Raw genomic sequence first — 25,254 nt, 5'->3', positions numbered from 1 at the left:
CTAGACTGCAATAGCAATTACTTTGCATGGACAGCTTGTTCCTTCCATGTTATTGCTCAGAGATGGATCCTCTTCGGAAACATATTCCCTGCCCAAACAGAACAAATGGCTATATCATCTTCTTCAGGAGTAGCCCCTGTTCAACTGGAATGCCACAGATTTGCCTCTGGGGCCAACCTCAGCTGCAATAGAGCATGGAGAAGGCTGGTTTCAGGAAAGACAGCACATGTAGTTTGCACACTCGTGAGGTTGTTGACGGCCAGACTTCCATGTGGAAGTCACACCAGGAATGAATGTGTTCCAAAGGAGATTCATAAGGCACCTTCCACGGGGGCTCCCACGGCTGCATGGCGGCAGCTATGGAGGCAGGTAACTGGCATCTTGGACATTCAAGAGGACTTTACCACAGCTTGCCTGGATTCAGTCTCTAGAGACTCCCTTACCTGTCACTCTTTTTTCCTCTGAGGTGTCCTCTGCAGTAACTAAGTCGGTAGCTAGGTTTTCTGTTCTTGGTCCCTTCTCATGGGCCTGCCCAAGGAACGAGGGACCCTGGTCCACCCTTGGGCCACCTCTCATGTCAGGGTCAGCCTACCTGAGGAGCTTGCTTTTATTCTTGATGCAATGGTGGCATCTCGTAAGACCACTTGCTGTTAATTTCTGCACTGAGCGATGCAGTGTAAGGGCTAAGTATAATGTTCAATTACAAAGTGGCGTGAATAAGAGCATCTGCGAATGTCTGCATATATATGAGGTCAGCAAGTTTGCATTCCTTCAGGTCAGAAAAGAGAACAAGCATGATCTCATCCCCGTGCCAGTTTCTCCACATTACAAAGTCACCGCAAGACATGACGACACATTGTTCCTGCTCCGGGAGGATGCGACTGAGGGCTTGTCTGCACGGCTTGGAAGAACAAACTGGAAGGAACAAACATGCACAAGCAATCTCGAGATAGGAATGCAGCAGAGAACAAGCACAGTGGTTTTCCCACAGCATGAAACAGCTGAGCTCACAGTATATACCTCCAAAAAAACTTAAATGCCTGGTCTTTACTATATTTTTACCATAGTCATTCATGCTCCTTAGTAAAACCATACCATATTTATGAGGGACTGCAAGATCTTAGTGACCACATTTGCTTGGTGTTTGCCCACCTGGTGAGCAAAAGAGGTCTACCACTTTAAAGTGATGTATACAATCTAGTGCCCAGCCTGGCTGATCAGTGAAGGAGAGGGAAGCAGAATAGTGGGAGGCATCTATGCAAAACTTCCACAGAGGAATTGTATTTTCCTACTCCTCATTTGTTATTCTGTGTGGTAATGTATTAATTCCTTAACTAAACTCTTTTGATTATTTTTATAACCCTTACTGATGTCACTCCAAATATTACTGTTATCCTTATAAATACACAGTCTTCCTTCTGAAGAAATTTTAGCCATCCAACTAACATGCCCTATGACTTTGAAATCAGTACAGTAAATTCATCAATGGAATTGAAAATAAAATTAAGCTTTGGATGAAAGCTACACTATATACCCCTAAGGCTTATAAATTTGGTCTGGTCCAAGGAATAAGTACATGTCCCCAAAATGAATATCATTCTGATGGGCTTTATAAGTTTCTTAGGACCGGACAATTTTAGAAGCATACATATGTGTGCAAAACAAGGTTATGGTTAGAAAGGCATGTCCTGTTAAGGAAACAAATGTTGTATTATACAGAGGTTTACATTAAGGATGGGAATTACTCAAAATCAGTATGGGTAAAGGATACTTTTAAATTTTATTCACTTTGGCAATACCCAAAGGATCAGACTCCATCTTGCACACCTTTGCTTTCTGTAGGCAAGCTTGCTACAACATAATCTGTCTAGAGTGGAAACAGCCCCGCACCTCTCTCTGAGCCTGGCCAGGGTGTATCCAGCTCTGACGGGCAGCAAACCGGCAAGCTGATGCTGGCACGGAGCTTGTCCCCAGCAGTGGACTCTGCTGCGTGTACCTGTATGGACAGCCATGCTGTAAGAGATGATAATGGAGAAATTTTTCTGCTGCAAGCACACTGTAAGGCCACTGCACGCACGGGTCTGTCGGAGGCAAGAGTAGGCAACAGTCAAGAGGGGCTGTAACACTGGCAGTGTCAGGATTGAGTAGTCGGATTTACTGAAATGCAAAGCCACTGGACAATGTCTTAAAGGCCTGGATGGTCTTGATTCTAGAAACATCCATTCTCCTCCAGTTTAATACAAAAACATCGTACTCTCCTTAAGCATGCCACGTGTGAAAGTTGAAGTTAATGTTGGTGAATGGCAAACATGCCTCTGACACCCATTTGGATCATGTTTCATTGCAAAAGGATTGTCTTCATAGAGATGGCCACTGATTATATGTTCAGGACCTATTTTCCATGCTCAGAGATAAAGTTTCCCCCTTCTTTTATTCAAAAGCTACAGAACCTCAATATACTTGCTACCTTTGGGCCCAGCCCTGTAAATCTTGCTCCCATGAATAAGCCTTATTCATGAACATTCTCATGCCATGAGAAAAAGCTTTTATGGAATCATGTTTTGTAAGTACTAGTGAAAAGCTAAGCTAGATAGTACCTAGATAGGTCAGTGATGAACACATGATAATCAGTTTTTTGTAATTATAGCCAGACCCTAACACCCACAAAATAACCGTACATATTGAGTAACAAACAAACAAAGAAGTCGATTTCCGAAGACCTACTTGGATAACGCAATTATTCTTTTCAATGCATTATTCTTAAAATGCTCACCAAACAAGAAACTGAGGAAGTCTTTAGAGAGGTCTTGTGGTGAACTTTTGGTAAATCTTTCCGCAGTTTTTAATTCTGAGTATTAGTTATTTCATAATCTACAGTGCTTACTTAGCAACTGCTACAGGCTATTGAATAAACTATCATGGCAACTTACAGCTTTTGCCATAGGCCAGGATCACGAAACTACATGTGGATCATTTGTCATCCTGAATCTGCCTATGCCATTGTTATTTTATAACTGCAGATCTCAAGATGATTAACAATGCTGGATATTCATCAACCTTATTTTGAAAATGGAGTAACTGTGATGTAATGAGATGAAGAAATTCGCTTGATATCATTGAATGAATTAATGTCCATACAAGGATTAGAACACGTTTCCTTATTCCTGGTGCCATTCGTAATCCACCGCACCAGAACGCCAAAACCACTTATTACCATTCGCCATGTTTCAACAGACTAGGGCACTGAAGGCATTAAATCTTCTTCACTTTTCAGTTGTTTTTTTTTTTTTTAAGAAACTGTTATGACTAAAAAGAGAACTTCAGCAGCTGGGGAAAAAAGCCCACGATGTACGCTCTTACACCATATTGTTCCTTTCACCGGTCTACCTCTCCGTTCCCTCACTCTGTCCTCCTGAATAACCGCGCGTCCAACCAAGCATTAAGGCCTGCAGTGACATTGCTATGACAGATTTTTGCAGTTCTTGACCCTTGCAGGAACATAGCACGTAGCCAACACAGCTGTGGTACAGGAATTTGCATTTGTTCTTGTTGAATTTCATAAGGGCCACTGCTCCAGTCTCAGTATTTCTGAGTGGCAGCTCTATGCATTTTTTCCAGTGATAATGATTCAGGTTGTGGCTTATTGCAACGGGAATCCTTCAGGCACAAAGACAATGCCTTGTTTCAAGAGTGGCTTTGCTTGAGTAAGGACTGTTGTTATTTAGCTTAGACTATCACGGCGTTTCAGGGGCTGAAATTCAGATTCTTCAAAAGCTCATATAGATTCAAGACGAGGATCATATTTACGCAGAAGTGATTTTCTCTACATCTAGAGGTGTGGGTTTTGGCAGTCCTTTTAAACTTCAGGAAGCCACTGAGGAGCATAAAATAAGAGTATACAGCCATGGTATTTTTATGACATTTCCTTTCTTGGGCCTTTTTTGGGGTGGGTAATCAAATCTTTGGTGGGTAGTTGGCATATGGTTAAAAAAAATGTGATGGAAAATGTAAAGGTAGGAAATTGAAGCAACTGATAGGCAAATCCAGTTTTCATGGATCTCCACTGGGTACTTCTCAGGTCCTTTGTGTTACCAGAAGTCAATTTTTACAGACTCAGACTGTACACAATTTCTGTATTACTTCCACTTGATAGTGCAGTTGTTCCAGACAGATACCAGCACGGTTAAGAAGAGGGTTTGTTTTGCATTATATTTAGTGAATTTGGAAGCACTCTTGACATCAAATTTCTTTGCCTCTGTTATTTTCTTCTAAGCCCTTATACAATGCACTATTGTAAACTTTTTAAAAACTCTGCTAATATTCATAACATTTATGAAGAAAAACATTGCTGAATTACTCTTTTCTTCTTGTTTTAGAACCTGTGAAAATAAGCTCATAAAACTCTAACACGTCTTTAACTTCCATACCTTCCAAGATATTCTGATACTTTTTCTTTGCAACACAGCATGGAGGAGACTGAGGACAAGTGCTTTCAAGTTTACTCATTATCAGAGCTGTGATGGGAGCTTGTAATTCAGGTTCTGTGTCGTCTGGGAAAAACTGTAGAATGCTCATCTCTGCCCCCTGCACCCACCCAGATGTGGTACCAGATTCTGATCGCTTTAATCACTAAAACTTTTTGTTATTATTTGAATTAGCATACTCTCTAGATAGATTCCTTACAGACCAGAATGTTACTATGCTATATGTTACTCAGCTTTTTCTGCTCTGGATTTGTAGATCCCCGAATGCCTTAATTTACCATGTGTTATTCTGTGTAAATGTAACTTCAAAATAAAGGAAGAAAGGTTGTCCTGCAGTCATGATCCTACCATCAGCGCTCTGTCATAAAGCTTTTTCTTTTACAGTTGAGTGGGCTAGTGCCAGAAACTGCTGCAGAGAGGAATTCGTCCAGGCTGGAATGAGGGTGAGTGGGGACTGTGAGGGTGTGGTTTTTCGTTTTAGTATTTCAGCAAGATGAGGCTGAAAGGTATTAAGTCTAATGATTACAAAGCGAAAACAGGGTTACAAGGTTCCTATCTACGTGCAACTGTATATGAGTCATGGAAGGAAGTAATACACGTTACACATTCTACAGGGTAAAGTCATATGAACTTGTCACTTGGGGTTTCTCGGTACAAAACGCACGTCTCTGTCAGGTTCCTGTTACTGACTTTATTTCACGTCCCACAGCTTGTCTTGGTGAATAGTGGCCAAAGCAAAATCCCAGATCTAGCTTCTGTTTTCAGTTATGCTGACGTGACCTAAATGCACATTCTTATGTAAAATCTCTAGCAATCTGCTAGGACGACAGAAGACTTTGGCTTGCAGTCCTCAAAGTGCTGTGCTCGAGAACTTTGATGACCAAGCACGAGAACCACCAGCTCTGGGAAGCCACTGCAGCTCCATGGAAGTCAGCAGCACTGACTACCAGTGGAGGATCTTACACCGGGGACCTAGCAAATTTCCTCCTGCTGCCACACATGCAAAGGGGGAAGCAGGAATGAGAAAGCAAATGAGATAGGGAAAGATATAAACAGAAAATGTGGGAGGGAACTGAAAGCATCTCCCTTCTCCTTGCACATCTTTATCTCCAGCTTTCCAAGTTCCTGCTCTGCATCGCCTCTGTTATAAGCAGAACCTTGTTTCCCTTCTTGTCTGAGAACACACAAAGAAGTATAGGCTCACAAATCCTTTAGTAATTTAACACTCAAAGTCACTTTCCCCCCCTATCCTATGTGGTGTCAATGCATCTGCAAAAATGCAGATGCAGAAACAACAGACTAGTGCAACATGTATTATACGATGCACATAGATGCTCAAGATAGCTTACACAATGCGCTGTTTAGCATTCACAGTAGTAGGCAGGAGATCAAGAAATCCTAGATTTTAGTTTTACTTTGGGCACTGACTTGGTCTGCAGCTTTGAGTGAATCATTTGCAATTTAGGTTTCGATGTTATTACCTGAAAAAATTGGGAGATATTATTTATAAGCCTTGTAGAACTTCCAGGAAATTCCCCTAAAATCCACCTGTTAATTACATTTCAACAGAAGCTGAAATGTCTCTGCATACCATTTGCAAAAGCAGCACTGTAGAAGCAGACAGTACATGATAGAGAAGATATGGCATATTTCATTTAACAATTGGGTGTATGATGGTGTTGAAGGCCTGGTTCTGTGAAGTACACTGGAAGAAAAGTGGGTATTTTCTTAGGTGTCAAGCTATAGACTAAGAAATGTGAATATGTCAGCATTCTTGAAAAGAGTCATGTCAAATAAATTATGATGTGTATACTGTCATGCTAATTTGAACAGCATGCCTGCATGCACATTTTAACTTTAAAAAAGTCTGACCCCCCTTTCTACTACTTGCGTGTACATTGATATTCCTTAACCTTCATATTTTTACAGAGCTCACCATGAACTTTCCCACCTGCTAAATCTATCATACTATATGTTTACTTACCATTATAAAAGTCTTTTACCACATGAGTAAATACTGAAATATTTACACAGGTTAACTATGATATTGGCCTACATAGAATAAAAATACAGTTCCACTGTACTGTTGTTCTGTATTTCAGCATCATAATTCCACCATCATCTTTGTCTCCTCCAGTTCGTTCTGACCTATGTGTGTTCATAAAGACCTCGATGATACGATAACCTTCCAACCAGAGCAGACTATGACTGGACAGAGTCACCCCTAGTATCACCCTGGGAAGAAACTCTGATTCACTGAAGCGCAATATAGCCATCAGACCAAGAATTACGCCTTGTGTGTCTTTCACTGAAGGCAACCGCTTGCCGTGGTCGCCCTCGGCCAGGGTAGAAGAGAGCAGGAGCAGGCCCACCATCTCCCTGTCATTGCTGGCAAGGCGAGCCCCCGTGCTGAAACAGCACAAGGGCCACCCACACTCTGACAGTAACATTTTCTCATAGCCTACATCCTTTCCTTCAGAAAACTTCCATTTATAGTTCACATCTTGTGCTCAGCTTGTTTTGCATTGGTTTACACATATCAGCATTCAATTAGCATCTCTAAGTAGTAAGGACTATTGGGTAAGGGCCATGCAACTTGCAGGGACACTTTCCCATCAAGGTGTTTGAGATCTGGAGGACCGCTGCAGACCTTCTTTCAGAATTTTGTTTGATCCGCTGCATAGCATTGTGCAACCTGCAATTCTGTAACAGAGTGCAATATTGATTTCATTTATTGTCTCTGCCCTTTGTTATTGGCACCAGATGAGAAGAAAAAAAATCAGCTCTGAGATAATTAGGTGGAAAAATGTCCTAAAACTTAAAAAAAACAGCAGATCTTTGACCTAGACAGTGCTCGATTCATAGTAAGATATGTAATCTTCTGAGTGCCTTGCTGAGGGGAAAAAAGTGAGAAGCTGAATGGCTTTTATACCGTCATCATAATGCAAACTGAAGGTGCTAATGCTGAAAGACCAGGAAATTCAGAAAAAAACATTTCCTTTTCCTTCAACTGATCTTGTCTTTGTATGACTATATCATCTAAAAATTGTGTATGACTTAATGCTGAAAAAAAGCCAAAACCTCCTATACCGGAGAGACCACAATAAAACTGCTTACAAGCTGAATTAGTCATATTGTACCTTACTATGTGCTGTTGAAGTGAGCTATCTGTAGAGTGTGAGTATCAGCCTGTACAAACAAATACTATTGTCCAAGGAGGAAAATCTACATCACTCATGGTATTCAATAATCAAACCCTGTCTCTCTACTACTTAAGTAGAGCAGATTATTTTTTTTCCCCATTTTCAAACATTATATAAAAACTGAAAAAGAAAACAAATGAAAAATACAGGCCAAATTTGTGCTGACCTCGAATTCAAGTGGTAGAATAAATCCAAAAGCATTTAGAACCACTCTCAAGGGAGCCACGCTTATGTGAGTTCAAATTGTTATTGACTCGGAAGAGGAAGGGAGAAAAGGTGAAAAAAAAAAGAGGTGAATAGACAAGTGTAAGATTTACTAATTCAGAGAGAAATAGTCCATATATTTTCACAGAGCAAATCTCCTTGGAGATATTGGATAATATGTCACATCATAATTGCCAAGTATCTCATTTTATTAGGGTGGCCCGTTCTCAAAGGAATGCATATTATCTTTACAGGTTTGTGATCACGGTGTTCAAGTAAAAGGAAATCTTGCAGTTCACTTCAGTTAGAGAGGGATTCACCTCTGTATTTTCTACTATTTTTCCAAACCATGTTTGGTTTTAATATAAATGCATCTGCCACTTTTTCTAGCATTTGGAAGAGCATTAAAAGAACCAGTCATAACAATTTGATGCCTGCAACTGCAGGCAGCGTTCAGAGTGATATTTAATCTCTGCGTCATCTCCTGCCAAAACCAAGCCATAGCACAACGCCATAGTATGGGAAAGGCTGTAAGAATCCATTATCCTCGCTGCAGTTTCAGCAACTATTATTACATATGTTTGAACACTCTGGCTGTGTATTCATCTCAATTTCAGATCCAATTAAAAGCTTCTTGAGAATTCCACAGGCTTTGTCACCAGTTCAGGTTTAAGTTAAATCATCGGCAGTGCCTGCGCTTGACTAGCATTTTAATGAAAGAAAAAACCATGAATCTATGCATCACAGCGTGCAAAGCGTTTAGAAACTGCTGCTTCATGGTAACAGACCTTGCTAAAACTTGCTAAGTGCTTGCTGACACCCATTTCCAAACCGGATTTTGATGGGAATTCTGCTTGAACAAGGATTTCAAGCTTAATTCCTGCATTTCATGTGTGCCTCCTAGTATTCATTTCAGTTACCCAACTCTGTACATTTTTAGTAGAGAGCAATACAACTTCAAGACTTAATTCCACGTGATATTTGCACTGTTCAGTAAATTTATCCACAAATAAGGAAGTCATAGTGTTGCTTCTAATTCTACTACTAACTAAACAACCATATAAGAACTGCAATTTTGATGTCACAGAACTACTTTTTTTTTTTTTGTGGTATTTGTTTTTCCTAACCAAAATTTGATCGTTTCTTTTTTATGGCTTTGTATGCCATGCTACGGCAAAGCAGCAACTCCCTCTTTTGAAAAGGAAGAACGCCAATTAATTTTCTTATGCATCAATACAGAATTGTTACTAATAAAATGGCCTAGCTCTTAACTTTGTTTACTACAGCAAGGCAACCACTAAGGAAAAATATGCTCAGTAATGAAGATTTGGCAAGCCAGAAACTGTATTTTGTTTTCCACGTTCTCAGCACATTACTACCATTAGTAGTAATGGTATTACTCAGCACTTACAACCATTAATGTAAATTTCATTGATATAAATGGAATATAGAATTAAGAGCTGTACCTGAGACTCATGATTAAATAAAACCTTGTTAAGCGGAAGGGAAAACAATAGTTGCTTGTGTAAACTAAAAGAAAATGTCTGCCTTTTTGCGATGGAATAGCACGGTCTGACATTAACAAGCTCTTGAAGGTGAATCCATGGTTTTCTTATTTCTCTCATGAGTGGGGAACAAATATTTCTTTTTGACAAATATTTTCTCCATTCTGTCATATAATGTACTTGCTGATGATCACAAAAGCCAGTGTAAAATGGACTCATATGCTCCTGTCCTGTTGACGCCAGCTACAAAAGAAAGCCAGTTACCACTTTTTCAACTAGCACTTTATATATAAATTTGTTTTAGAACTACTGTAAATGCTAACGGGTGGGGAAACAGAGAAAGTACTAAATTGAGGGACTAGTTCTGGTAGTGTGAAGGTGAAATACTGTTTTCTTATGGGATACTTCTTGACAACGCTGTACCAGACAGTGCTTTTCTGCCCACCCTTTGTGACTGGGTTCCTGATAAAAGCCTGTTACAAGCTCTCTCTGTGACCTTCCAACTGAGCTTCTGAGATCCACAGCTGCTATTTTGGGAATGGCAATAGCTAACAGAAATAGGGTTTTTACTGCATTACACACAAAAGGAAGAGCGTTAGGAACAACAGCAGTGGCAGTAACAGCAGGGCAGGTGTGTCAAGAAGGGAAAGACTCCCCGTGGCCCCCAGGTGCAACTTACCTGGACCTGCGTGTTCAAGAAGCCCTGCCCGTTGCCTAAGTAGTGCACACGTAGTGCTGGACCCATCCCAATTACACTAACCTCATGTTTCTGGTACCGCTGCTGTTCTTTGCTTTCTGGCCTCTGTACTGATGTTAGCAGGACGTTTGGTCAGCTGCAGCACTGGGAGTCAGGACATGGGCGTCTGGGTGTGCATTGCACAGGTCAGCTCCGCTAGCGGTAACATTACCACAAGATTTCCCTTGGGATAAAACCAAAGACCTGACTCCGCTGTTTCTGTATCTGTTTTGTATCTGCTGCATGTATTGTGCATATGCTTCCACACTTAAACTTGGCTGCTGTGATGTCACGTTTGCTGCAGAGCAATGCTAACATTGTGCAGCCCATCTACTAGTTCGCTTCAGATGCTGTCAAATTCATTCAAACATCAGCGAGAGTGTGACTGTGGTTGGAAAAAAACCCAACAACCACCCCTCTCTTTCTATAAGAGGGAGTCACTAAATCCTGACTACTCCCCACAGAGACCACAGCTCCTCTTCTTGGAGACCGCTCCGTATCAATAGCCTTTAATGATTTTCAGATGCCTTAACAGACTATAAGCTCCGGAAGAAAAATACCCTATGGTCTTAACTTGCAAAATGTACAAGCTAATTTTTATCCATACGGAATGACTTATTTACAGTGCAGTTGAGAAAAAAAATCCTCCTCCAAATGAAAATGCTGAGTATATCTCTGCTTTTGCAATGTATTACTAATGAGTTTCCACACTATTTAACACCTTCAGGACAATTCTACTGATCAGACTCCTGATGCAGAATCTGTTAGGCCTTGCCATGCAATAGGTGATTATTATGGAAATCCTAGTAGTGATTTTTTTTTTTAAAGTATTGTGATATTTTGCATTTAACCCAGAAGTAAGTTTGTACCACTTCCATCAGTTTATTCTGACAAGTTTCAGAATATTCACTCCTCCAAATGTTCTGTCTTCTCATTTTTCTCAGGCTCCCAAGTCAGAACTCTGAAAGCGTTTTGAATTTGCACACACAGATATATACTGAGATCACTTCTTCAGCATTAATGATGAAGGACAACAAATTGTGCCTGTTCTTTAAATCAAGTTTATAATGGAAGTGTTTCCTTATAAAATAAGAACAATTACAATACAAAATGCAGATCATCATAAACAACTATTGCTTGTCTACTTCTCACACTTTTATTTTTGCTAAGTAATCTCTCCATTTCACTGACAATTCTATTTCAGTGGATTTCAGTGGAACTACTTACGTAAGTTTTAAAACAAAATTAACAGCAGAAAAGCTGAGACTTACATGAACAGAATTTAGGTTTATATTCGCCACATCATTTTAGCGTCTGACAGCATGGGTGTTTCAGCAGGTGCAAAGCCACAGGCTTTTACAGTACCTGCACAGCCTGATGAGAAAAGCAGGAATTAGCCACAGAAGTATTACTTTTTTTGTATATATTTTGTATACAGCTTCCATTTGGAGCCAGAGGATCCATCAATCCACTATCCACTACAAAACCCATATTTGTGCTTTTGTAGAAAAGTTGCAGCTATCACAGAACGTAAGTTTTATGTAGCAAGTTTATGCAAAAAAGGCCAGGGAACCAGTTTTGGCTAATCAGTATCCCACATGATATGGTAGCAATAGATATGTCAAAAATTACTCAGAACCTAAATATGTAGAAGTTCCCACACGCCTTTATTTATCTAGCTCTAATCTGTGCTCTTGAATGCAAGCTTAACCAGTAAAAAGGGGAAGAAAAGGCACTGTGCTTGTTGGAGCGGAACGTGAGGGGCACAGATAGAGGTTCACCTTTGAACCTGAGTATCTCACATACTTAAACCAAATGGATGTTGTGTCAGCTAGCTAGAGAGCACAGACATCACCATTCCGTTTGGAATCAGGACTCCCTGGAAAGTCTATTTAAATAGGCCATCTAAATATTATTATTATAGAGTTGCAATGGCTTTAATGTCTACTCTGTAACTGCTCTCTCATCTTAAAAATAGACGATCTTTCTACTCCACACTTCCTCTTACTCTTATACTACAAATATTACATAAGGACCTACGCTTTAGGAACTCAGCACTGCAAACTGATCTATAACCGCAGATCAAGTCATGCCACAGGTTATTTAAAGTATCCAACCAGCTATCTGAAATTTGTGCACAGTCCCTTTTTGCTTAGACAACATCCAATGTTAATTAAAAAAAATAAATGCCCTGCCGTTATTCATGCTTTTAACACTGAGAGATAATTCATACAGCTGGTAAAAAACCTGAATAATTGTTTACAAACAAGTAAAGTGATTACTCACTGTTCAAAGAAGAATTATTCAAGACAACGAGCAACTTAGATTCCAGGAAATCCAGCAATGAATTATTGAAATGTCCCATTAAAATACACTTGTGCCAAACAGAAAGATTTAAGACATACAAAGTCTATCGAAGAGATGTGGATTTTCTCCACTATTGATATTAGTCTTTACTCAATATGAGTTTGAAATATATGAGTGAATGTGCTGCTGAACTCCATGTAAGATATCTGAAACCATTCACATTGCTCTTTTAACTAGGTTAAATGAAACCTGATCTGGATTCCACTTGATCATAAGACTGGAATGCTGAAAATGCTGTAATCTATTTATACATCAAATTGAAGAAATTTTGTGTCTTTACATTTCATTCCATTCCAGTGTATTAACTAAATATAGACAGTTTACAAACTGTTTCATGTTCAAACTGAGAAAGAAAAGACAGACCAACCTGACTTACTTATCCTGAAGCCAGGATTTATTTCCTGGCTTTTAAACTGAGGACCAGACCCCGCTCTGCTCGATGACTTCCCTAAAAGCGTTGTTCCTGCAGCAATAATTCATTGCTAGTGCCAACGCACAGTAGTTGCCTCATAATGACTTCAAAACACATACTTTTTTTCAGCATCATGAACGTACTACAATCCCAAACTGGATTTGCAGCTCAGATTTGACTTATGCTTCTCTTCTTCCTTCTGCCTCTAAACCACAAATGATTCAAAATACAGCAGAGAGCGAGGCTGAGAACAACTATGTAAATGAGAACAGCCAAATCAAACAGACAAAAACCACACAGGGGCTTACACAGTCCAGAAGGAATTGACAACAACTGGTCTATTAACAGACAACCTCAGGCTCCCCTGGTGAAACAGCACTCTTCAGGCAACTGTTCCGTATAATGCTGTAATGTCCCTAAATTGTTTACGTAATTCTTTAGGTGTGCACAATGGTCTTTGACATGTTATGCTGAATAGAGGAAAAGTCCTGCCCCGGACGGCTCCCAGTCAAACAGCACAATCAATCAGGTGCAGCACAAGGTACTATGGCAAAAGTAAAGGTACCCATCATGACGAAGAGCGTAGTACGCTAAAGACCTGTCCGTTGATCCGTACAAATGTTCAGCTTAGATTTTGACATATCTCAGTTAAGTAAACACAGCTCCCACTGACATTTAATGGGTTTAGCCGTTGACTTCAAAGGGGTCAGGATCAGGCTAACAACAACTGATGAGATTTCATAACTTTTATTAATTTCTATTTGCACTTTAAATGTGTTTCCATGTGTGTAACAGTTTCCATTTGTTCTCAGTTGTTGGTCATATTAATTTTTTTTCATTAGTTGTTGGCTTTAGTGCCTATTATTTTCCATATAGAAGACAATGAACACTGCAAAAACAAAAAAAGCAGTTTTGTTAGGGTCAGGAAAGAGGAAATTTCCATGCTTTTTGTCACATGAGACTTTAAGAAGAGCCTAAAGCTAAATACTGCAGCTACTATTCGCTGGTTCTCTTGATAGTTAGTGGCCTTTATAAATGCAAAAATCCTACTTAGACATTCAAATAACTCATTTGCCCTTTTCTGTGCCCTTCTTCCCTCCAGCAGTCTGTAACCTGGAATTTGTCTTCCAGGTCTTGGCGTCAATGTCTTGCAGCTTGAAATTCAAAAGGACTTGAAATTCAAATTGCCATTGCATCTCAGTCCGGTTTGAGATCATTTGCGGTGATTTAGATGCGTTTTAAAAACAAGAAGTATTTGGATAAATGTCTTACTGTCTAGCACCACTAGTTTAATAAAATGGAAAATGTACAGTTTACAGTGAAGGAAAGGAATTTCTGATATTACTGTTTATTTTAAACTTGAAGATGTTAACGCAGGATCTTGATACAAGAGTCATCTGAAAGGGAGCGCACTCTTAAAATACCAGAATGGTAAACCTCAATTCACATACGTGAAAGTTTAATTTTTAGTAGCTCCTAAATTTCTGTTCAAATTTGAAAAGAACCTAGTGATAAATGAACTGCTTATCACTTGTCCATTATCGTGTCAGTATGTTACTCTTTCTAAGACAGTCCCACATAGCCTGACCAAAATTTAGGTGTCGGTACTCAACACACAAAAAAAGGCAGGCAGAGCCCTGAAGACTTCTCTGTATCTGCAGACAAGGCAAGCTGATAGATGGGAGAGAAAAAAAAAGAGGTGCAAAGAAGGAAAAATAACTTGTACAAGGCCACATTGCAGATAAATACCAACTTAGGGGTAAGACTGAAGTTAAAGAACTTATCTCCTGAACTTTTCCTACTGACTTCCACACAAACAATTTCAATCATCTGGACTCCTGATACTTGGGTAAATGCCCTATCTGTTAGATCACACTCTTTCCCCAGGCTAGTTTTTAATCTTCAACAATAATCACCTAATGTTATTAAAGGCTAAGAAATTTGAACCCATGAACTCTAGATACCAATAAATAGTCCAACTCCCTTCGACAATTCCTACAGCTTTCTTGTAAAAAACATTGTATTTTTAATGTTATCATTAGGGATTTTCAGAATTTTAAATTTACATAAACACCTATTAATATACATCTTTATACATGCATGCATACGTCTCTAGATGTGAGCATGTGTGTGCCTGCGCAAACTCTGTGAGCGTTTAGGGTTTTTAATGTACAGCTTTTATCCCTGTCTGATATACAGATTTAAGCTATGATCAGTGGGAAGGACCACCTTTTGCCCATTTAAAATCATATAAACAAGCAAACAGAACATTTTAGCACCCTTTTCACTGGATACATGCATAGGGTCAGTGTTCGAGTCTTTACAGCTTACACTCTAGGGGAGCTTCTTTTGTGGTCTTCTGTCACCTGTGATAGCATTTCTGCTTTCTCAGTCTCCGAGGCTGAGAGATTTTGGGAAAGATACATGTCTTTTGCATCACTGGTGCATGATCCTTAAATGTCAAAATATGTAAATTCACCTGCAGCCCCCAAACAGCAGAATCACAAGTGCGGAAAGCTGCTAATAGCTCTCATTGCTACTGAAACTCTGTCAAGGGATCCTCCTAGTGAAATGTGTAGAAGGTGATAGAAAGAGCATGGAAGAATTACACAGAACTCTCTGTCACACAACGTAGGAGCACTGAAAAGGCGTCTGCTGCCCTCAACACTGCCTGCTAAATCTGTCCTTGCCAGATCTCAAAAAAAAAAAAAGGAACATGCGCACACACACGTAGAAACCACGAGAGTCCCATACAGTTGACGCTCACAGAAACTCAAACAAGAGTCATGTGGGAATTTCTTTTAACTAACTGTGGCAGATGTTTTTCTTGAAGGCAAAAAAGGAATATATACATGCTTGACGCTTAATATAAATATCGGTATGTTTGTGCCCAACATACTAGAATATTGTTCAGCACTAATTCAGCCTTGCAAAAATATTATCAGTGTAATGCTGCCAAGGCCATTGTGTGGATTATTTGTGTATATCTTGGCTAACCTGGCCATGGGCTGTAGCAATTTTTGTACTTGACTTTTCAGAAACCTTTCTGGTTTGTTAGTGAATCGGTTTATCTTGTTCATTCTTGTTCCTCATCCTTTCCTTATTTTACCTTTTATTAATTTCCCTTTCTCCTTTGCTAGACCACACTAAATGCCAGCCAAATAGCCCATTCCTCATTACATTTTTGGTTACGTTAAAATATTGATATATACACAGTTCATGAATGAAGGGTTTAGCAAATGACTGTTTCAATCTGGGATTTAGAATTTTGATTTCAATTGTTAATTTATTCTGAACAACAACAGTGACAAATTAATGGATTCTAAAATAGCATCTTTGCTATTCTAAATTTCAGGCCTATCTAAATTAGAAGACCACTCTACTAACGCATATTTTCATACACTAAAGTAATGTAGTAGTTGCACAAAAATGAGAAGAAAAGAACTTTTCATGTTGGGTTACTGCACTGTCGGGAAAAACATCTGTTCTTACAGCTTAGCAGCCTACTGTCCAACAGCCTACTGCTATTGTTCAATGTTGAAAAAAGTGTTACCCTATCTGTTAGGGGTCTGGGTACCTGTATAGTGGGAGAGAACTTCATCCCACTAATTATGCATCAGTCTCCTTCCTGTAATAATTTTGAAAGATCGCTGACAGGGGTAGGTCTAGTAGAATAACTTCTGCCTCTGTTTCTAAGGCTCCCTTGCATGTTTTCAAAATGTCACTTTGTCACTTCCTGAGGGAGACTGTTTTGATTTCACGTTTTACTGAGATGCAATACCACACACAAATCCAGTAACTGATCAATAAGAATTTTCACAACTACCTTATATCATTGTATATTTAAAATGTACTATTTTAAAGCAAAGAAAATGTTAAATATTACAGTTTGGGGGAGATTGTGCCACCTTTGCTCATGATAAACAGTCCTCCACAGGCTGCCTTATTGACTGAAAAGTATTTGTTGGACTGACTCACTCTTATGTTCTGGCATCCTGCATCTTTCCACTGATGTGCCTATTATTAATCTGTGTGGGGACAGTGTTTTTAAAATGTATTCCTATCCAGAATGGTTTTATCATATGTTGTCCTGAATGTATTGGATTAATATGCCCAAATGCTTTCCATTTGAAAATGAAGAAATTAAAAAAATCCATATACAAAAGTTATCTCACGTCTTTACTTCATTTCCTGCAGCTAGCTATTCTTTGCCCTTGTGAAATTTTCTCCAAAGATTATCGTCATCATTTATAGAAGATCTACGCCACATACAATCCCAGCTGCTTCACCTCCCTACAGCTTTCATACTGACCTGAAAAAAAAAACACAGAACTCCTGCTGACTTCATTGGTATCTGTGGTATAAACAGTAGTGCTGTATAATGTGTTGCGTTATTATACATCTTCGGCCATATGACTTTCCCTTGGCTATTTAATCCACCGTTGTTGTGACTAATTTAAAAACTCCCAGACACATCCACATGCTGCCTGTTACCATGAAACTTAACTTGCCAAAGCAGCATCGCCCTCTCTGCCTAGATGCAGAGTTCCATTCTTTTATCGAATTATACTTGGTTGACTTGCAGAATAAGGAGTAATCGTTCCTGGGCTAACGGCAGGTTTAAGGTCTAACGCCTCATATCCCATGCCAAAAATACAGTTTCTCATGGGCATAAGACATTTCTTAGACTGAAATACAAAGTTTTAACATTGCGATTTGTTATTAAGATGATATTACTCATTTTTAGAGATCTTGTACTGTGTACATTACATTTCCTCTCTAACATTTGTATATTTGAAATCATGCAGTGAAGAGGGTGCAGGAAGCAAAGGATTGCCTGTTGGAGGGGATTTGTTTGGGAGAAAGTGTGGGGGTTCTCTTTATTCCCTCTTCAAAGTCAGGGTTGGACAGAAAAGATTAATTCTAAGAATGTAGATTCGATCAGAGGGCTAAGAGATGGCAGTGAACAGAAGATAAAGAACACGCTTTATCCTCCAGTGGGTACCTGGTAGAAGCTACTCCAGAAGGTGTTGCCTGGCAGAATTCATGTCATATCAGGAGTGAAAACTCCTGTATACCAGGAGGAAATCCAAGAATGACAAATGACGTTCAGATGGGAATTCAAAATCATTAGGGAGAGAAAAGGATGCCACACAGACAGTTCATCATCTCCTAACATATGCAGGATGAAGAAACTCTAGAAGGCAGACTTTGAAGAATATGAGGACAGGATATAACAAGGGATGAGCTAGTACAAAGAGAAATAGAATTGAAAATAAGGTTCATACGAGCATAAAAAGAAGTAGGCAGAATACAACGTGCCACGGAAGATGAGCAGAAAAGCAAGTCTTGGCACACCGTGTGCACGCAGACAGGGAAACCAAGGATGTTACACACATCAGGAGGATTCACAAGGCACCACAGAACAGGGTGCTTTACTGAAAGCAGAACAAATGGGGTACAACCTGAGATTCAGGACTCGAAAGAGACTACCCAGTGTGTACGGTGACAGATGAAGGGACAGTCTTCTACTCAGAGTATACCCAGAAAAGCTGGGGTTTGTTACTTAGTTGGACATAAACTGTGAGACGTTGACCTGAGGCTAACAAAGAAAACCCCACTGGTTATCGTCTGCATTTGGTCAAACAACACTACCAGATTCCTGCGGAATTACACCAGAGCATCTTCCCCAGGCTGCTGAAAACGATGGCAATGCTCAAAGAAATGGAAGCTTGGGTGATCATCAGGATTCTTTCCTCCCTGAGAAGAAATGAGAAGGCATGACAGGATAATGAAGGCAGAAAGTTCAAGGCTGGATGCTCTGACCGTTTGAAATATCTGATTAATGGAAGATGCTAATAACATGAACAGACACTTACACAAACACCTCTTGCAGAAGTTTTCTGGAATTGAGGCTAGCGCAGTTTATAAGAACTTCAAATTAAAGTTGGGGAAAAAAAAGTGGAAAGGCATTTGCCAAAGACTCATGTAATCGGCATGCCTGATTTTAATTAATAAATTCACAAAGGTGGCTCACACCAGATTAAATCAAAACTGTTTTCGAACATAAATGAGCTCTTACATTGTTAACACAGTAGGTTTAATCTCTGTTGAAACTAGAGAAATATTTGGTATGATATCATATTGGAAAATATTACTGAAAACGTACAGAAGAGATGGATTAGCATGCGAAATTGCAAAATAAATAAGAACTTGGCTGAACTGTTGCATTTATGGGGAACAGTTGAACTGAAGGGAAACTGGTAGAGGGGATCTTCCATATTTTAGAACTGGTCTTTAAAGCACTTTGTGACCTTACACAAAAAGCCATGATGGGTTAATGATACAGTTGCGAGGCGTGACTGTTCAAACCGGGACCAGATTATCATACAGGAAAACCCTAATGACATTGGTGGCTGGAATAAGAGAAATATATAGTAAGAAGTTGACTTGTATCAGGGATTTATGGGAGGTGAGCACCTGAAGACACCAAAGGTAGGGTCCTTACGGTTTGGATATGAACCACCAGTATGATGTAGCTGTGGGGGAAAAAAACCAACAAAAGAGGATCTAGCAGGGAACACTAGTGGAAGTAGACACAGTGAAAAACCAGTGCTATGATGCAATAGCAGCAGTGCCTCATCGGCAGGTCTGTGTGCAGTCCTGCTCGCTTGTCTGTACGAGGCATTGAATCGAACTGCAAAGCATGGAGAGTAGGGCTGTGAGAATGAGCATGGGAAAGACGACTCAATTATGAGAAATAACTTTCATTAATATAAAGCCATGACCAGAACTGGCTGTAAATGCATGTAGGCTGGAGAGGATGATTATTTTAATAGAGGAGAGAGTGTCTGAAATTACTTCCTATTGCGTCGGGGCAGTGGTCGTTCAACAGGAGGGATAAATAGCTTAAATATCTGCCACCCGTTGCTTGATGGACAGGGGTCTGGCCTCGATGCTGCATTAACAGCTCTCCTGGAGTAACTGTACATTAGAAATTTAAGGTAAAAAGACAAAAAGGAGTAAGACGCCACACTCTAGTAAGACTCCATGGGCAGCCTCCGCCTGAGGAGAGCGGGCGTCCCCTCAGGAGCGGAGGCTGCGCGGCGGCGCACGACAGGCGCTACCCTCGCGCCCAACGGCCGACACTGCCCCGCGCGCCCGGGAGGGACCAAACCGCGGGGGGGGGGGGGCGGGGGGAGCCGGCGGGCGGTGGCACATTCCAAACAGCCACCTCAAGCAGCTCCGGCGGGGCGTGACGTCATCACGCCGCAGCGTCGTGGGGGGGCGTGGCCGGCCCCCTTCCCAGGGTGCAGCGCAGGAGAAGTTGAGCCCCATCTTGGGCGAGGGGAGCCGCAGTCGGAGCCCGCGCTCCCCGGGGCCGGCGCAGCGCAGCGGGGCCGCCCGCGCCCGCCCGCGGAAGGGCCGCCTCTCCTCCCTCGTCCTCCTCGTCCTCCTCCTCGCCGCCGCCGCCGCGCCGGCCCTCCGCCCCCGGCGAGGGGGGGGTTACTTGCGGGGCTTGCCGGCGGGCTGGTTCCGAGCAGGATGCGCCTGGCGCTGGTCTCCAGGTAGAGCGCGGAGACAGGGCGCGGGGGGGGGGGGGAGACGGGGCCGCCTGGGCCTCGGCCGGCCGCCGCGGGGCCCCTCGCGTGGGGCGGGCCGCGGGCCTGCTTCTGCGGCCGCCGCGCCCGCCCGGGGCCCGCGTCGCGCCGAGGCCGGCAGGAAGCCGCGGGGCGCTCGGCCGGCCCCGCCGCGCTCGGAGCGGGGGCTGCGGCGGGGAGGAGGAGGCCCGCGTCCCGGCCGCGGGAGGAGGGCTGCGGACGGGGAGGAAGAGGAGGAGCCCCGCCGCCCCCCGCGCGGCCCGCGGCCCGAGAGCGGGAGCGCCGCGGCCCGCCCGCTCGCCGCAGGAAGCAGCCGGAGGATGTGCGGTAGCGCCGGGGGCCCGGCCGGCACGCCGTGACAGCCCGCCTCGGCACCGCGCTCGCCTCGCCCCGGCTGGCGGAGCCCCTCCCCGCGGAGGAAACATGTCCAAGATGCCGGCCAAGAAGAAGAGCTGCTTCCAGATCACTAGCGTGACCACGGCTCAGGTGGCCAGCAGCATCACCGAGGACACCGAGAGCCTGGACGACCCGGATGAGTCCCGCACCGAGGACGTGTCTTCTGAAATCTTTGATGTTTCCCGAGCCACCGACTACGGCCCCGAGGATGTGTGTGAGCGGAGCTCCTCTGAAGAGACTCTCAACAACGTGGGCGAGGCTGAAACTCCTGGCAGCGTCTCTCCCAACCTCCTTTTGGACGGGCAGCTGGCTGTGGCTGCTGGTGGGGTGGCTGCGGCTCCACCAGCTGTGGCCCCCAATGGGGGGGCTGTCCCCAAGAGCTCGGCTGTGCCCCTGCCCCCTGCTGCCCCTGGCACTGCTGTGGCAGGAGGCAGCGCTGCTCAAACTACCGCCTTGCCCTCCACAGGGCCTTCTGCATCTGCTGCTCCTGGGACGATGTCTCAGACAGTGGCTGCTGCATGCAGCTCGCGCTTCAGGGTGATCAAGCTGGACCATGGTACAGGGGAGCCCTACAGGCGAGGACGATGGACGTGTATGGAATATTATGACCGGGACTCAGATGGTGGTGGTGTCCTGGGCAGGACTGCAGATTGCATTCGGCACAGCAGCACCTTCGAGCAGGCTGCTCAAGAGAGGGACAGTGGCCTTGGTGCCACAGGAGGTTCTGTCGTGGTCTCGGCTGTGCCAGCATCGGCCCATGGCCCCGATTCTATAGCTGACAGTTCCCTGACTGCTGTGTCACAGCTGCTCCAGACAGAGAAAATGAACCAGTCCTCTCTACAGCAACCTAATTTTGTCATTGGGCAACAACAGCAGCCGCAACAACCCATAGGTGGGGCCATGCCTCAAAGTACTGCTCAGCCTATGTTTTCTGGGGCTTCGGTAGCAAATCAGCAAATGATGGTGCCACAGCAATCGCAGCCACAGGTAAATACGCAGGGAGTTGCGCAGGCTGGACCCAACGGGAAAGGCATGGCGCCTCCAAATGTGACAATAGGGCAGCCAAGCATTCCTGTGGCACAGCAGCAGGTGCAGCAGGCAAACATACCAGTGACTCAGCCTCAACAATTTGCTTATTCTCAGTCCCAGATTCCACCAGTGCATCTACTGCCGACGCAACCTTCTGGTCAGACCGAATACATGCAGCACATGACAATTATGCAGTCTCAAGGAGCTATTCAGCAGGCTACTACAGGCTCTGTTCCAAGTACTGTGGCTTCCAGCCTTCCCGTGGGGCAGGTGACCGGCCAAAGTCCCTCACCTGTGGGAGCGCCGGTGATGGGGGTGTCGGCACAGCCTGGTGAAGCAGTTGGACAGGGATCGGGATTAATGCAGAGTGGCCAGACACAAGCTAGTCAGGCTGCCGTTCCGCAACCAGGAGGTGTGGTGCAGCAAGGCATTGGACATACAGGGGTTGTGCAACAGAAATCTGTGACTCAGCATCAAATGGGTGGAAGCAGTCAAGTGTCCGGAATGCCTGGTGCTCCCCATGCTGTGGTCTCTGGAGTTCAGAACGTGCCTGCGGTTGTCCCCGGTACAAGTGTGCCTAGTGTCTCTACCACCGCTTCTGTTACTATGCCAAATGTCCCTGTTACACTGGTCCAGTCCCAGCTGACTAGCCACACTTCTGCCAGCAGAAGTACCAGCGTTGTCCAGCCACAGCACGTCGGACACTCGTTAATGCAAGGCACGCCTAATGTACCTGCAAATCTGCCACAGTCAAACCTCGGACAGTTTCAGACTCAAGCTCAATCCTTAGTAGGCCAGATTGATGATACTAGAAGAAAATCGGAACCCCTACCTCAGCCACCACTTTCTCTTATAGCTGAAAATAAACCTCTTGTGAAGCCTCCCATTCCAGACACTCTAGCAAATCCTCTTCAGTTACCTGCAAGTACTCCTATGAACAGTCTTGCCAGCTCTGTGTTTGGCATATCTATTCCTGTTGATGGTGATGAAGACAGGTATGAATTATTTTCTAACACCATAAAAATACCTTTTCTTAAGGAAAAAAAAAAAAACCTTTCAAGTTATTGTCAGGTGGTTTTCGTAAGTTTGTATTTTCAGAAAGTCATACTGAGAACTGAAATTTACCTGGGCAACTTTTTTTGCTTTTTGAAGAGTACAAAAGGTAGCTAAGTGTTTAGGCAAGTAGTGAAGTGTACTTGTTCTTCTCAGACTGTGAGTGTGACTACTTTTCTCTCAAAACAGAGCAGAAAGTAGCCTGAAAGCTGCTTAATGCATAAATAATGTAACCTCTTCCAAATCAAAGACTGAGAACTGTCCTTCTGCACCTAATTGTTCAGTGAGCGAGGAAGTCTGTTCTCTCTTTTCCCCTGAATGTATTGTAAAACACTGGAATGACAGCCAGGTTAAAACAGGTTTATCAACACCACTATATTGCAGCATTGTTAAAAATACAAGTGTAGTGCTCTCTTAGGGCCATCAGGTGAGGTATCTTGGAAAACTTAAAGGCTTATAATGCAGATTCTTGATTTTTATCCTGGTGTTGAATTTGCACTTTATAGTATCTGTTAGTAAGGAAAGTACTTGCATCTGGATATGAATTTGTATGCCCTAACATAGTGAAAGGTCTATGGATAATGGTCTTATGCATTGAATAAAAAGGGAGACACTTACTTGAGCAAAGATGTAGACAGAAAGTACAACCTTACAATGAGTATTCTTTGTAGGAAAGTAATTTGGAACTACTAGTTGTAACAAAAGTGTGTAGTATGAGCGGACTCGTCAAAGGACCTGAGAGGAAGTGTGTATGTGACTTTTATTCCCGTAGGCTTGTCAAACTACTCTGAAGGGTAGCGTGATGGCTAAAACTGTTCTTAACTGACTTCTTCGAGAGAAGGCTTTCAGGGAAAGCAGTGTTTGAGCACTGAATTAATGTCGTTAACGTTCACTGTTGGGATTACTGCAATTTGGAGGAATAAAGTACATGTGGGTTATACATATTTGTATTTTTAAAAATATGAGTAACGCCATTATGAGAACGTCTGATGTGCTGAATTATCCTGTAAGCCTCCCTTCACCTTGGGAGAATACCAGACTTTAAGATAACACAGTCGGTGTTGCTCGGAGTGCCTTTTAGTAAAGCTGCTGTGTATGTGGGATTAGGGTGAGGTGGATGGAGAAGGTATCTCAAAGACACTTTAGTGTTTGGAGAGTTAAATCTGCAGTAATGCAGGCCTTGTGCTCACTGGAGCTTTGGCTAACGCTGCGTCTGAGATAGTAACTCTGCTAATGCCTTTATGCAAGCAGGAGCTGTGTTGTAGAGAGTTGTGCTAGTTCTGATTAAAGTGGTAAAGGACTTAAAAAGTTAAACAGTTAAAATCTTCTAGCAGTTGTGCCTACCTTAAGAGGATTGCCGACCCAGCTGACAAACTCTTCTTTGTGCAAATAAGGTTAGATTTCAAGCTGGTAGGGTTTTTTTCATAGCTCAGCGTATTATCAGATGATGATATGTCTTGTGTTTAATCATTCTGATGATTAAGGAGTCAGAAAGAATGTATTTTGCATTTGCTTTGCATAGCTTCTAATATTGAATATTTATATAAATTATAGTAGCAGACGTGATTATCTGTGACAAATGAATCGCTTTATGTAATGATAAGGGAAAACTTGTCCTACTTACTCAAACCTGTAGGCTGCTAACTTTGTGTTGCACACTAGCGAGACAGTTCTTGGTACTCTTACCCTGAACAGTGATTTTTAAAGTTATTTCCGTACTTTTGTCTTTGAACTTGAGCCGCCTTGCAGCATTGCTTCACACATTGTTCGTTTCTAAAGAAACTTTTCCAGAAACTCAGCTATGAGAACTATGAGTAAGAAATAGGAACGGACTCTAAATGCACAGCGCTCTTTTTTACGTGCCGCATTATGATGTTCAGTAGAGAAACTAACTTGTGGTTATCTGAAACGAAATGCGTACTTCTCAGTTGTCCGCTTCTGCACTGGGTGATAAAACCTTGTCATTTGCTGAAGTGGTACACTAAGCAAGGAGCTATATGGTACGTGAGAGTCTTCCCCGCTTGGAATAGCTTTCTTTAGTAGTGATACTGATAAGCAAGAAAAGCTTGCTTTAAACAGGCCTAGACTTCATACAAAGTAGGAGATACAGAGCTAGTAGACCTAAGTTTATTCTTTGGTCCCCTCAGACAGTGTCCTGATTTCCACTGGTTTCAGACAGAGAAAGGAGAAAATAAAAACGTAGCAGCTTGTTACGGCTGTTTTACCACTCTGTGTTTTTATTTGCTTTACTCACTGAGAAGGCT

At 42.4% G+C, this 25,254-nt stretch overlaps 1 protein-coding gene and 1 long non-coding RNA gene across 9 annotated transcripts in view; both read left to right on the top strand.

Moving 5' to 3' along the window:
• The window catches only part of LOC148050803 (uncharacterized), a 114,613-nt gene extending 97,146 nt beyond the window's left edge, over nucleotides 1-17,467 (top strand). The window contains exons 9-10 of one of the 2 annotated variants that reach the window (XR_015700405.1): nucleotides 4,869-4,927; nucleotides 17,109-17,467. This is a non-coding gene — a long non-coding RNA (uncharacterized LOC148050803). Of the gene's footprint in view, nucleotides 1-4,868; nucleotides 4,928-6,621; nucleotides 17,051-17,108 lie in introns of those variants that run through there. The other variant, XR_015700407.1, reaches the window with a different exon arrangement.
• Nucleotides 17,468-20,500: 3,033 nt separating this feature from the next.
• The window catches only part of TSC22D2 (TSC22 domain family member 2), a 31,201-nt gene continuing 26,447 nt past the window's right edge, over nucleotides 20,501-25,254 (top strand). For 4 of the 7 annotated variants that reach the window (XM_087740735.1, XM_087740734.1, XM_087740736.1 and 1 more), the window contains exon 1: nucleotides 20,501-22,932. In XM_087740735.1, coding sequence (XP_087596861.1) covers nucleotides 20,936-22,932 — 1,997 coding nt within the window. In that variant the 5' untranslated portion in view covers nucleotides 20,501-20,935. The remainder of the gene's footprint in view (nucleotides 22,933-25,254) is intronic. The other 3 variants (XM_009463805.2, XM_087740737.1, XM_087740732.1) reach the window with 2 other exon arrangements.

This window comes from Nipponia nippon, unplaced genomic scaffold (assembly GCF_047370975.1).
Source record: "Nipponia nippon isolate SJK-2023a ecotype South Korea unplaced genomic scaffold, ASM4737097v1 scaffold_7, whole genome shotgun sequence".
Lineage (NCBI taxonomy): Eukaryota > Metazoa > Chordata > Aves > Pelecaniformes > Threskiornithidae > Nipponia > Nipponia nippon.
This window is presented reverse-complemented; position numbering and strand designations above follow the sequence as displayed.